The sequence below is a fragment of the Vidua macroura genome, chromosome 12, assembly GCF_024509145.1.
Source record: "Vidua macroura isolate BioBank_ID:100142 chromosome 12, ASM2450914v1, whole genome shotgun sequence".
Lineage (NCBI taxonomy): Eukaryota > Metazoa > Chordata > Aves > Passeriformes > Viduidae > Vidua > Vidua macroura.
In genome coordinates this window covers 2,999,802-3,014,092 of record NC_071582.1, presented here as the reverse complement: position 1 = coordinate 3,014,092, position 14,291 = coordinate 2,999,802, and the positions used below count along the sequence as shown (strand labels likewise).

Here is a 14,291-nt window from a genome sequence, read left to right as displayed (position 1 = left end):
GTGTGTGCAGGTCTGAGGCTGTGTCCATGGAATGACCCATGGAATGACCCTGTCCCTGTGTGTGCAGGTCTGAGGCTGTGTCCATGGAATGACCCACGGAATGACCCTGTCCCTGTGTGTACAGGTCTGAGGCTGTGTCCATGGAATGACCCTGTCCCTGTGTGTGCAGGTCTGAGGCTGTGTCCATGGAATGACCCATGGAATGACCCTGTCCCTGTGTGTGCAGGTCTGAGGTTGTGTCCATGGAATGACCCTGTCCCTGTGTGTGCAGGTCTGAGGCTGTGTCCATGGAATGACCCTGTCCCTGTGTGTGCAGGTCTGAGGCTGTGTCCATGGAATGACCCATGGAATGACCCTGTCCCTGTGTGTACAGGTCTGAGGCCGTGTCTGTGGGATGACCCATGGAATGACCCTGTCCCTGTGTGTGCAGGTCTGAGGCTGTGTCCATGGAATGACCCTGTCCCTGTGTGTGCAGGTCTGAGGCTGTGTCCATGGAATGACCCATGGAATGACCCTGTCCCTGTGTGTACAGGTCTGAGGCTGTGTCTGTGGGATGACCCATGGAATGACCCTGTCCCTGTGTGTACAGGTCTGAGGCTGTGTCTGTGGGATGACCCATGGAATGACCCTGTCCCTGTGTGTGCAGGTCTGGCCGGTTCCAGCTGCTGCCTGGGGGTGTCCTGGAGATCCGGGACGTGGCCGAGGCCGACGCCGGGACCTTCACCTGCATCGCTGAGAGTGGCAACGACACCCTGGAGGCTCAGGCAGAGCTGGCAGTCCAAGGTGGGTCAGAGGTTTTGATTTTCACAGAGAGTGCTTCTCCAGATGACAAAATACCTAAATATCTAAGTTTATTCTGTGATTGGTTCTGTGCCCCGTTAAAAACCAAGCCCCCTCCAGTACTGTTATAAATATTGTTACTCTGATGTATTATCCAAACTACTTATGATTTCCTAAATAGCCAAATAAGCAATGTGCTTATAGAATACAACCTGTGGGTGCTTAAAAGCTGCTCTATCTGCTCCTGTAGTATTTAATGTGGTTGGTGTCATGTAGCTGAAGGAGGGCCAAGGCCACAGTGTGGCTGATCCCATCTGAAAGTCAACCTGTGGTATTGCAACCTGGCTGTCTTTGGAAAGGACATCTCTAATGCATTTTTCATAATCCTTAAATATGCTGTTGTTTTCAATGAGCTTGCGAGAAGATAAAAGCAGAGATATTTGGTAATATGCTGGTTTATTGTGTGTGTAACTGTTTTGCTTACTCTTGCAAGATATTTTTACTAGAAAAAGCACTGAAATATTGATAATGTAGCTTTAAAAAGCATTTTACTAAACATAAAAAAGTAAATAAAGCAGACTAGGTCAGCGAAGAAAATAGACTTGGTAAGGAGTGGGAAAAAATTCAGGTAAAAGTTTTCCTTCCTTGCCTTTCTTACATTCCATGAGGAAATATGTCTTTTTTATTGATTGGACCCTTTATAAGGGTTTCCAGTTCTTTCGCTGGAGTTTCATGGCATATGCAGGGTCCTTACAAGAGCTTACCTGACTTGGTTTACTGTGGACTGTGGTGCTACAAAGTTGGTCTAAAAAGTAATTCTGGGGGGAGAAATTTATTTACTGAACATCCATAAATGAAGGATTTTCAATAAACAAGAGGATGGATTTTCTGACCAAAAGGAAGCACTCAGACTCTCTCTGGTCATGCAGAAAACCTCACATTTTTCTTACCTTTTATCTTGGCCAAAAGAATAAAGATTTGCTGCTCTGGCTTTGGAAATATCTCCAAGCTTGATGCTTCAGAACACTTTACAGTAGGTTCAAACAGCTCACTGTGTGCTGTGTTTAATTCAGTTCCAGCCTCTCTGTTTTACAGAATTGGTTTTGTGTTTTATAGGCAGTGACAGCAATTAATAACATTAATGATACGATGCAATTAAGCAGGTTGTGGATAAAGCTGAGAGGAGCCTTAGTGCAGGACATCCAGCTAGGTCACCTGGGGGTGAAAGTGACCTGGAGACAGCTCTTCTGCTCCTTATCTGAACCATTGTAAAGGATTCCTTCATTTGGTTGTGAAGATTTAGACTATGTTCTGCCATGCCTTCCACGCTGATATTTTGTTACACACCTGGCACTGGAAAGAAAATCCTTTATGCTTGAGTATTAAAATATATTAAAGATTCTACAGAGTGCATTTCAGATAGTGACATTTCTGATTTCACTTCTTAGTTCTAATCTTAATTCTACTTTCCTTGAGAGGTCACTGTAGGGAGTAATTGTATTTCTGCATTACTGTACTTTGGTGCAGGGTTGAATAGCTTGAATAACTGTTACCTGATCCCTGGATCATTTTCTTCTAGACCAAAGAAATTGTCATTTCTCCCCACCTAATAACAGCATGATTTTTGCTTAATTTAAGTTCTTTCTGCCATTCTTAGAAATTAGTCTGGCAGCGTTTCAGACAAGGAATTCATTTTTTGGGTACTGTATTTTTCTGCAGCTCTCCTTGAAACCCTTGTATTTTCTAAGAGGTTTCACTCTGTACTGGGGGTTGTGCTCAGGCAGCCAGTCATTTTCCTTCTAATGACATTTCCCCATGGCAATTTAGACATGGAATTCTGTGCCAAGGGTGATGATGCCATTGCTTGGCAGTGGTAGGGCAGTGGAACTGGAGAGGTGTTCCTGTGGCTGCCTCTTGACTGAGGTTTCCTGGCAGTGCCAGGTATGGGCTGACTGAAATTTGCAGGCAGAAACCATCTGCTTTATCCACTTGTAAGTTTGACTTGTGCATGGACTCAGAGGAATACTCTTAAAGGTCCCTCTGCTCCATGGCCAGCTTTTCTGTGTCCTCTGGCAAGGATACAAAACCCTGTAAGCAAATGACTGTCTCTGGTATGGTGCTGGCCACTGGAATTCTCCTTCCATGGCAGTGGGGATAAAATTCCTGACCATCCCTGGGGGGAGGGTGCCCTCAGGTGTGTCACACTGAGGCTGTGCTCAACTGGCAGGAAAATATGTGAGTTTTACCGTGGGTTTGTGTAAGGTATGAGGGAGGTGGTTGGGGAAAGCTTTTTCCAGCTTATATGGGACTGTACAGCCATCAATCCTGGGAGTTCCTGGGGTTTTTTGTTACTTTTGGCACCGTTTTCAATTGGGATAAGTGGTACCTTCAGTGCAGTTACTCAGATCCTATTGGTGACACTTAAGGCTATCACCAGTTTCATGTACCTGAAAATAGTTGAACCCCTGTGTCATAAATAAAAGGTGCTAGAGGAGCTTTCTATTGCTCTAATGCTGGGTTTAAAAAATGATTTGGATTTGTTTCCCTACATACATCACAGAAGGATTGAATCAGGAAAATGACATTTAACTTGACTAGAAAGGTACTAAAGAGTCCAGAAGAATTCTACACAAATTTCTGTCCTCAGACTCTTTATCTGCATTGTGTATCTGGGAGGTAGAGTCAAGAAATTTCCTTACCTTTGGAAGGGAATTTTGGCTGCCCTATTCCTGGAAGTGTCCAAGGCCAGGCTGGACAGGGCTTGGCAGAACCTGGGCTAGTAGAAGGTGTCCCTGCCATGGCAGGGGGAGAATGGAATGACCTGTCAGGTGCCTCCCAACCCAAACCATTCTGGGATTCTATGTATCTGCAAATTGGAGATTCCATGGACCCACTGATCACACACTGAACCTTTGCCTGGTGCATCTGAGAAGTGATTTCATGTGGGAGAGAACAGGGAATGTCCCAGGGAAAGCTGTGGCTGAGAGTGTGCCAGCTCCTAGAGCTGGACACTGCTGAATCCTGCTCACACTTGGGGCAGGGCCAAACACAGAATGGACAAAACATGCGGGCACCTTTGTACGCAGAATGTCACAGAATGTGAAAAAGGGACCTCAGTTTCCTTGGATGCAAAAGCAGGTGTCACTGGGAAATGGATTTGTAGAGAATTCTCCAAGCCTGACAGAAGGCTCACACAGTGTGCATCTGTATCCAAACGTTGAGATAAGAAAGGCTGACTTAGAAATGCCATGGAATAGGACAGACATTGCTGAGAGAGAAATGGAACCAGAAACAAGTTTCAAAGGATGCCTTGCAAGTAAGACTGGATACTTTGGAGAAATGGAACTATGAAAGATGCATTTTAGATGATTGGCTTTAAGGCATGTACAGCATGGTGTGACAAAAGCAGATAGGCCAAGAAACACTTATTGTAATTAGGAAATAGTGGGTTTCTGATTGTGATGGTGTGAATTATAACATCTGCATTGTCTCACCCTTCACATGAGACTGAAAATGGAATAAAATGTTTTAAAACACCTCTCAGTTGCACCATCTCTGGGTCAGAAAAGGGCCTAATCCAGCAGGTCACCACAGTCCAGGCCAAGCAAGGGCAGGACACTTCCCATGGTGGAGGCAAGAATTCGGTGCCTGAAGTTCACCTCTCCCTTGGCTCTAGTGACAGTGCTCTCCCCTCACTGTGGGTGCTGCTACCAGGTTATTTACCACACCTGTAATGAATTGAGAGCACTGGAAAATTTTGTTTTGCTCTCCCCAGCCATGAAAGAATCTGTATCATTTCCCTCAGATAAGATTGGGAAGTGATGACAGTAGAGTTGGGGAAACAGATAGTTACTGTATTTAATCTGCTCAGCCTGGAAGAGCCAGAGTGGCAGTTAAATACTGGGAAGGTCACAAGTTCAGCCTTCATCTGGGCAATATTTCAAATTTATGGCTGTGCCCAGCACCCTGGGGGTTTGTGCAGGGGCTGGGGCTGAGTGAGGTCACCATAGGGGCTTCCTGTGGCCTGCCTTGGTGCTGGGGTGGGGACCAGCAGCTTGGGGGGACTTTTTCTCCCTGATGAAATATTTACTGCAGTTAATAATGAACCAGAAAAATCATAAACAAAAAAAAAATTTCCATTTTCATTCTCCTATAAAATTGACATGGCAGGTCTGAAGCCTCTAAAATAAATAAGTCCCTGTGTTTGTGGGAGAAGATTGGGAGTTGTTCTTTGCTGTTGCTTGTTATTGCTGTTCAGTGAGTTTTTGGAACAGCAGAAAGTCAACTTCTGAGTTGTCTAGGACAGCACTCAGTGTCTGATAGTGTATCTGAAGTATAATGCATGAAACATCTCACTGTGTTAATGTAACTAAATTTAAAAATAAAAGAAGAGAAGCTTCTTTTGGGGTATCTGTAATGATAAAAGAGAGATTGCATGTGGCAACTGGCTGATCACGGCCTCGTTTGTGCTGCCAGAGCAAATTGTATGGAAAAAACCCAATGCAGAAATGTTTTGATTTAATTGTCCACTTTGTGCTTTAGAAGGAAGTGCTGGAAATATTTTCAGTAGAGCTGACAAGGCTTACAGCAATGGCAAAGCCTTATTCCAGCAGAAAATAGGAAATTTTTGAGTGTTGGCCCTGCAGTGTCAGGGAACAGTGATTTCTGTGCTCTGGGGGGGTTGGCAGGATTGCCTCACCTTGATTTCCCTGTTGCCTTTGCTCTTGCTGGGATGGGGTCTCTAGTACTTTGATTACTCATGGCATGTAATTATTATAAATTTTTAATTGAAGATTTTGGCTTAAAAACGAGTTGTGATTATGCATCTATTAACATATGACTTGCTATTAAAATAAAATGAGAATGTGCCAGGATGTGTAAGGCAAGTCAAGACTTTCTTTAAAACAGAACCAGGACAGCTGCAGAAGGAAGAGCCTGAATGTGAAGAACCCTGGGCTTGTTTTCCAGGGCTCTCTGGGGCAGCTGCTTTGATAAAAGCTGATGCCATCCTGCCCCAGAAATTGTAGCTGTTTGCAAAGCACATTAAGTCCTGCAGCAGCAGAGTAATATGTCTGGGTAACTGTTATTTTTGCATTAAGCTTTCATTATTATTGAAAACAATTCCAGGGAAGAAATTTGAACCATCACTGAAAATTGCTCAGACCTCTCTCATACCTTCTAGATGATCTTCATCGATTTCCCTCTCTAATTAAGCTCAGTGCTGTATTTGATAATGGCTGCTCCTCAATTAGAGATGCAGGAGATGCTGCATGAACCTGAACTTGTCAAAGGCTCACGTGAGGGACAAAATATTGTCCTTTTTGGGGGTCTCAGAATGTGCTGCTTGGGGAAGCTCTTGGTGGTAAAAACAACACCTTGGCTTCATAGGAGTTATTTCTTGCCCTGAAAATGTAATGAGTAATTAGTGACCTTTTTTCTGTAGCGATGCAAACAAGGGCAGAGAGTCCAGGAGTCTGGTGTGGATGGTGGATGAGCTGAACTCCCTGGAATTTGGGTCTCTACCACTGCACTTCACTGTTTGTCTGAAAAGGCTTTCTGAAAGTCCTCACTCTTGCTCCTTGGTGTAGTTTAATGTGAATGGAGTTCACACTTTACTTGTGAATTCAACTAACTGGGAGTTTTTGCCTCTCACATTTATATTCAAGGCAAGTGTTGCTGGTAGAAAAGTTATACACTGATATTCAGAGACATGGGAGAGGAAGGACAGGGAAGTGTTATTTTAAGGCTACATCACTTGTTCAGATTGTACCTGGACACCAGAAAAGGCCATCTTCAGGAGAGGTGTAATTTTTAATACTAAAGGTAAACTTCCCCAAGGTGTTCTTTGCATCGTGCAAAAGTCCCACTCCTGTTCAAGACTGTGACCTGATTCCTGTTCCACAGGGCTTGGGCTCAGGAGAACCTCTGCTTTTCCTGCTCAGTGTCTAAATCTTGTTAGTAGCTGGACTGTTGTAAGTTTGCAGGTTTTTTGGTCTGTCTTGCTGTTTTTCTAAGACCAGGAGGAACATTTATCCAGCCCTTGGCATGTGGAAGAGAGCTTGCCATGGTTCTTAATGGGGGCACCAACTTTGTTTTTTTTAGCTGTATTTCTGAAAGTCACCAATGAGCTTTGCTGGAATTTCAAGGAGCATTCTCTGGTAGCAGTGCAGATGTTTAACATTCCATGGTGGTGTCAGAGAACAGTGAAATGTGTTGTAGGAGAAGCTCAGGGGAGCCCTGCCAGGCCATGATCTATGCCTTGCTGCTGCGTTCCAGGTGGGGGTTACTCAGCAGCTCGGGGCTGGGAAGGTTTTCCAACCTTTCCTGGGCTCAGGGCTGGGCAGGGGCAGCTGCTGTGTGTGCCTTGGTCAGTGGGATGGATCCCTGTGGCCAGGAGGAGGCTGGGATGATCCCAGGATGGTCCTGGTGGTGGGGACAGGGATGATGTGCAGCCCCTCTGTACGGACCATCCCCAGGACCATGGGTGTGCAGGCTCCAGGTAATCCTGCTGCAAGGGAGGCTTTTCCTCTTCCAAAGTCTTTTTTTTCCAAAGATCTGACAACATTTAATCGTGAGGTTCTTGTACATGAAACATCTGGAATTCCTTGTATTTTACAAAATTTGTACCTGTGCAGTTTGGGAAGAAACAGCCCCAGATTCCACCTTCAATAATTCTGGAAAGCTGAAAGATTAATTAGAAGATTTTTGTGCAGTTATGGCACAGTTTACAAAGATTGCTCCAAGTCTGATTTTATCTGGAAAAGTTATCTTTGTGTTACAGAGGTGCTGCAGAGCTTTCAAATGGATTTTTGTGGCACTGAAAAAACAGTTACAAAACAGCCCCCAAATGGGCAGGAGTTAATGAGGACAGGGATGAGATCCTTTGGGATGGGTGTCCATAATGGATGTGGGAGGTAAGATCCAGAATAAGGAAGATGGGATACGTGTGGAATTTAAAAAAAAAACCTCTTGTGATATATATATATATATTTATAAAAAACCCATTAAGAAGGACAAAACCAAATTATCAGTAACCCATAGAATTCACACTAATGGTTTTCCTTGTAAATGTTCTTGAAGAATCCTTGGGGATAATGAAAATGTTACTAAATTAAGCAGTAGTGTCTTAAATATCTACAATGTCGAAATTGATATTGAACTGAGGGAATTGTAAAGGCTGGTTTCTCTTTCAGGCAGAGTTTCTAATAAATGAGGATCATATTAACAGGGCTTTGAACCAGCTGCTGCTTTAGGACAGAAATCCTTTTCCCCAAAAATGGCTTTTAAAACAGTAAGCTGAGGTTTTGCCTTTGGCCTAGACAGGCAGTTACAGAAAATGCAGGGTTTTGCCCAGGGTTTATATTTAGGGATGGGGTTTTTTTTTGGTCTCCAAAATAAAAATGTGCTTTTTAGTTTGGAACAGGCTTTGCCCAGCCCAGGATTTACTCTTTTTGTAGTGTGTTTTTCATACAATGCTGTAGGAAAGGTAAGCCCAGCTGGCTCATGGTCCCAAGTGCTCTTGGATGCTTTTAAGGATTCAAGGATACAGTAGATGTATGTACTAGAGACAAGCTATAGAGGTTTTAATACTGCTTTTATTCCCCATCAAAAGGAGATGACAGAATTTCAATTGCGAGCTAGAAGCTGAAAGATTCAGTAGTAATTTTTAAGTTGCACATGCCAGAGACTTCCAAGAAATGTGAATGTGTGAACTAAGCAGCTCATTAAAATGCCTTTTGCCTCTAAGTGAGACTCTTTTTATAGGAGTTGTGCCCTAAATGGTGAGTACTTTTCTCTGTGCATCAGGGTCATCCCTCCATTTTAATTGGTTGAATCAAGCTCCAAGTTTAATTTTTGAATTTATGGGATTTAATTTTTTTTTCCATTTCAGCAGAAACTTTTGCACTGTTTTCACACCACCAAATTTCGTGATGAAAACTGAGGGTGATGTTAAAGTGGAAGTGCTGAGGAACACCACACATCAATCAGTCTTGAGAGAGAGTCCATACCATAAAGTGAAATATACTTTCTTTCAAGTTAAATTTTTATGATGGTTAAGCTGAGTCTCATCCAGCAGATGATTGATTTCTCTAATGGGAGCCAGATTATTGCCATTACTGGATGTCTCATTATCCAAACTCTAGTCCTTGGCAGGGAAGTTTCTCCCAAAGTTGCAGAGATGAAACAATCCAGTAATTTGTGGGAAGGAGGAGGGCTCTTATCTGTGCTGGCTGATTCCCTACGTAGTCTTGCAGTTAATTAGTTTATCTTCGTGAGGAGAATAATTTAAAGGAAAAGCACGGTGCAGTTTGGGTTCCTGGAGTAAACAGGGTTTGGTTATGATGCCAGTGGAAGTTAAACACGTGTTCTGGAGGAGATGGGAAGCCTTGGAGGCACATGTGAGCTGCCTAATAAAGGTGTTTTGTGCTCCTCAAGGTCCTCTCTCCAGAGGGGTGCTGGGGGCAGGCCTGGAGGGAAATGGGAACAGGATCTAAGATAGTCACAGAAGGAAACCAGGCTCAAAGCAGGCTGGTTAATGGTTAATGAAGGGCAGAACATTATTTTTTATATTGAATATTTTTCTAACCAGTCCCAAATTCTGGCAGCTCTGCTAGTCTTGCTTGTTTTCAAGTGCTGACTCAAAGGTTGCATCTGTGATCTCTATTTTCACATCCTTAGGAGCTTAAATGTAGTCTCAGTATAATGTGAAAGAAAGCACTTTGCAGGTGAGGATATGAATTGCTGTGCTGTGGTACCTCAAAGCACCTTGTGCTCTGGAAGTGCCACTCCCCAGGTTGTGTGTCTCTCACATCAGATGGTTTTAGCTTCAGTAAGGCACTTGGTTCTGTGAACACAATTTGAATAAAAGGGGGTTTGTGCTCATCCTGAGTTACAATGCTTGAAAGGCTCCCTGGAACCTCCCATTACTGACAGGTTAATGCACAGAATGTAGGGTTGCTCGGGATTTCTCTTTGTATTGCCTGCAAGAAGTGCTGCTTGTCTGTCAGGAGCTGGATCAGCAAGCACCAGGAGCAGTTCCCTTAGGCAGGAAAATGTATTTTTTCCATAGCAATGTGGCAGGGTGGAATGGGACTTGAAGGAGATGCAACAGTTCTGGCAGCCTTTGGAAATAATTCTGCTTCATGTTCTGTAACTCAATGAGCTCTGTAGTGTTTTGGAGCTCCAGCCTCCAATTATTGCTAGTTATCCTGATGGAATACTGTTCATGAAAGACCCTGGGAAGCACAGGGCAGTCAGTGCCACCTCAGTGCCCAGCAGGGTCATGGAGCAGATCCTGCTGGAAACTGCAGGAAGGCACAAAGAGAAATGAGGTGAGTGAGGGAAGAGCAACAGAACCATCTGCCTGGGCTTGTGCAAAGCATCAGACCCTGTCCTGGTGATCCCAGCCTCTGGAGAGTCGTGGATTTGGTGATGTGCCCCTGGGTGAGTGAGGAATTGTGGCCCACAGCTTCCCTGGGAGCGGGGGGAGGCCCTGGCACAGGGTGCCCAGGGGAGCTGTGGCTGCCCCGTCCCTGGCAGTGCCCAGAGCCAGGCTGGACAGGGCTCTGAGGGGTTGGGACTGGCCCCTTCCCCACCATCCCATGGCTCTGAGACAGGGATGGAGCTGCTGTGGGCCAGGAGGCTCAGGGAGGCTTTGTGCACAGGGAGGAACCAAAGAAGCTGAAGTAGAACTTCAAATAGGTCACTTTTCTGTACTGAAAGTCTCTTTTGAGAGGTGAGTTTTTAGCAGCTTACAGCTCTGAGAGCTGAGTCAGGGCTGCAGAACAAACATTTCACTAAATTCTAATGATTTACTATAAGCTGTGTGCCACACTTTGGGCAGAATCTTTAAAATATAATTTTGCCTTTCCTTTCCCCTTTGGGCAAATAATTTTTTTTCAGCTTTCCCAGTACATGTATAATTAATAAGTTTGTTTACTGACAATGTCAACACTAACATAGCTCTGATTTATAGTGTTTATCTTTTGCCTGTTTCTTGTAGTACAGACTAAAATGCCACATAGGGAAGACTGTATTTTAGGAAGGTGCTTCCAGTGGGAAGATAGTAGAAAAATAAGAGTTCATTACCACCACCCTGGTATGTTCTCTTGGCTTCAGAAGAAACCATAAGGTTCAAATCATTGTGCTTTAAATAATTAGCTGAAACTATTAGCTTTGCTTTGCTGTCTGGGAATTTGCATGGAGTGGGAAAGGAAAAGAACCGCTGGGGAGGAGGCTCAGTTCCACAAGCTCAGATTTCTGGGGCTGGAGCAGCTGTGGGCTCTGTCCTTGGCACTGGCTGTGCTTTTGCTCCCAGTCACACACTCAGTCTGCACGGTGCATGCTTCTTGCTCTGCTAATTTGCTTAAACGATCATTAGTGTGATTAACCATTAGAGGAGTGATTGCAGAGCTGCTGATCCCCCTGCTGCTGCTGCTCAGATTGTCCAGGCAGACACATGGAGCAGGGGAGCTGAGGGTTTTCACAATGGACCTGGTAACTCGTGTAAAATTCCTCTGGGTGTAAGCAAGTGCTGGAGCACATGAAAAAAACCTTTTATGGAGCCTCCAAAGGGTTTCCATGGACTGCTGGTGCTGTTAGCAGAGCTCTGCATCAGCACATCAACCACACTAATGTTAAATCAGGACTTGGACTACTTGGGTAAAGGACTGTGGCTTCAAATGTTAAGCTGGTTCTGTTGGAAAACTGGAACTTGGCTTCTTTAGTTTCACATGGGAATGTAATTGTTGATTGTTGTTTCCCAAGGAAAAGAGAAAATTCTTTGAAGTGCAGGAAGATCTCACTGATTAAAGGGAATATTTGAATTCTGGATGTGGCACTTGGGGCCGTGGTTTGGTGATGGATCTGGCAGTGCTGGGGTAATGGTGGGACTCAGTGATCTTGGAGGTTGTTTCCAACCTAAAGGATTCTTTGGTTTGCCTGGAACAGCAAAGATGGGTAAAATTTGGGTCATTTGGAAGACCATCTTTCCCTTGTAGGGATCCATTGTTGTACCACCTTGCCAAAAATACTGTTCTAAGATAGTCTTTTACAATTATTGACCAGTGTTTTTATAAGGAGGCTCCTTTGCCTTGTTAAGGTGGTCACTGTTTAATTTGTTAATTTGAAACCTGAGTACTGAAATCTCTTAGAACGTCCTAATCTATTAACTGTTACTAATTTGTAGTTAAAATGTGTCAATGCTCTGTTTCTCTTTGAGAGAAAAATTCTTTTCTAGTATATCACAAACTTTAAATATTAAAAACTTGGATTTGAGGTGTGCACCTGATCCGTAATACCTGTCTCAATTTCTTTACCTTTGCCCAAATTACTGGATTTTATTTAAGAAAAAAGAGCATCACTGGGGTCTGTGCTTTCCTGAATTCCTGTTCTGAATTCCTGCTGCTCTCACTGGCCTCATGTGCTGGGCCAGGTTTCAACATAAGAGATTGTAAAGGCAAATTTGTACCTGTGCAGTGTGGCAAGAAGCAGCCCCAGAGTCCACCCTCAGTAATTCTGGAAAGCTGAAAGATTAATTAGAAGATTTTTGTGCAGTGAATGGCACAGTTTACAAAGATTGCTCCAAGTTTATTTTGTATCTTTCTGTGCCTCAGTGATTAGAATCCATTTGAAGATGAAAAAATGTAAAAAGGAAATGAGAATCTCTTTTGGTAGAGCCCCCAAGAGCTCCTGCTGGATGGTGACAGCCAGGCAGGGTGGCAGCTCTGGTCCCTGACAGGGATTGCTGCAGGATTCTGTGTTCTGACAGTGTCCAGAGGCAGATGGCTGAGGGGATTTCAGCAAAGGGTGAGAATAGTTATTTCCCCTGAGCAATGCCTTGTTCTCCAGGCAGATTGGGCTTTCCTCTGTGGTTTCTCCATTATTTATCAATTCCCCATAGATTTCTTTTCTATTATTCCGTTTTCCTCTCTCACTCCATGTAAACATCTTGTATCCCCCTCATCCCATGGCTCAGAGAAGAATGGCACATTTTTTTCTTTATTTTGTGCCAATCTGTTAAATTTATTTGGTTTTTCTTTTCCCAGCTTTCATGGGAGCCAGTCCACCCTTATTCCCCCACTATACCAGGCATGTTTATCTGGGCCTTTATTGAGTCCTTTGAGTTGTTCCTTTCAGGCTGCAGAGTCTTGTTTGCTTGTTCCTTACACGGAAGCTGTTATTGAAGTGGGTTGTAATTAAGGTTATTTTTGGGATTTGTAAATTAGAAGGGACTTTGATGTGAAGATGGGCCTGCATTCACTGAGCTGGAAGGGAATTGGAATTGATGTGGAAAGCCAGCCTGCAGAATTTGTGTCATTACAAGACAAAAACACGGAACAGCAGTAACTCTCTCTATTTTCTTTTGAACTTGATCAGGAAAAAGGTATTTTTTATAGTGCCAGGATCCAGCAGCAGCTATTGGTGAACATGAGAGGGGCTTAGTTGATCCCATAAATTCTTTTTACTGTTCCCAGCCCTAGTTTGTCTTTTCCCCAGATGATCTGAGGCAATCTGTATTCAGTGAACAAACAGCTTAATATTTGAAATAATCTTAAAATGTGTGTCCTTCCTGGCCTTTGGAGCGCCTCAGTCTGTAGCACACAAATGAACTCCCTCCCTGTGAGGGCTGCACTGGGAAATATTCAAAGATATGGGATGTCAAGGCTTGCTGTCTTTAATTTGTCACGTTCTCTTTCCCCTTCTTATGGGATGGAGTTACGAAATTCTTAAATATGTGTTCTCCTGCTGTTTTTCCCCAGGATCTCACTGCCTTGTGCAGTGCACAAACTTCACAGTGCTACTTTATTGAGAAAATATTCAATATTTGATATTTTTCCTTATTCAGGGGATAGTCCCATGATTTATTTATACTGCTCGGTTCAAATCCATATTTATTCCTGTTTTGGTATTCAGCTCCATGGCACCTGAATCATTCATAACCACTAATGAATGTATTTTTACTCTCTGCTGAAATGAAGTGGCATTGAATCTATTTAAAAAATTGACTGGGACACAGAAAAATTAAGAGGAAATGTATCCAGCTGTTTTAGTGCCCAGTGTGAGACACTTCAGCATTGATTTTTCAGAATATGCATCCCATAATCTGTCCCTTCAGAGCTGTGACTGCCCTGGAGATGGGGCTGAGGGGCCACAGTCACCTCTCAAATATGGGATTTGCTCCATAAATGTCCACCCAATCCCACCAGAGAGGTGGGGCTGGGGAAGGCACCTGGGATTCCAGGGCACTGTCACATCCAGGGCCATTCATTCCCCCTCCATGGTGCTTTGCAGTCCCTCGCTGCTTTCCAGGCATCTCCCTGTCATCTTCAACAAAGCCAACAGTTTTGTTGTTATTATTTTTTAATCTTCACATATCAAAATTATTTGAACAATTGTAAATTTAGTATTTGAGTTTTTGAAAGATTCAAGGAAGAAAATAAAAGTGGGAAATGTGCCATATTCCAAATTCCAGTTATAAAGCACTTCTTTGCTCAGTAAGAGGTGCTTTG

General features: G+C 43.6%; 1 protein-coding gene across 9 annotated transcripts in view; it reads left to right on the top strand.

Annotated features, from left to right (window-relative positions):
* NEO1 (neogenin 1) overlaps positions 1-14,291 on the top strand; it is a 165,739-nt gene that overhangs the window by 79,269 nt on the left and 72,179 nt on the right. For all 9 annotated transcript variants that reach the window (XM_053988462.1, XM_053988464.1, XM_053988461.1 and 6 more), the window contains exon 5: positions 647-783. In XM_053988462.1, the coding sequence (XP_053844437.1) occupies positions 647-783 (137 nt within the window). The remainder of the gene's footprint in view (positions 1-646; positions 784-14,291) is intronic.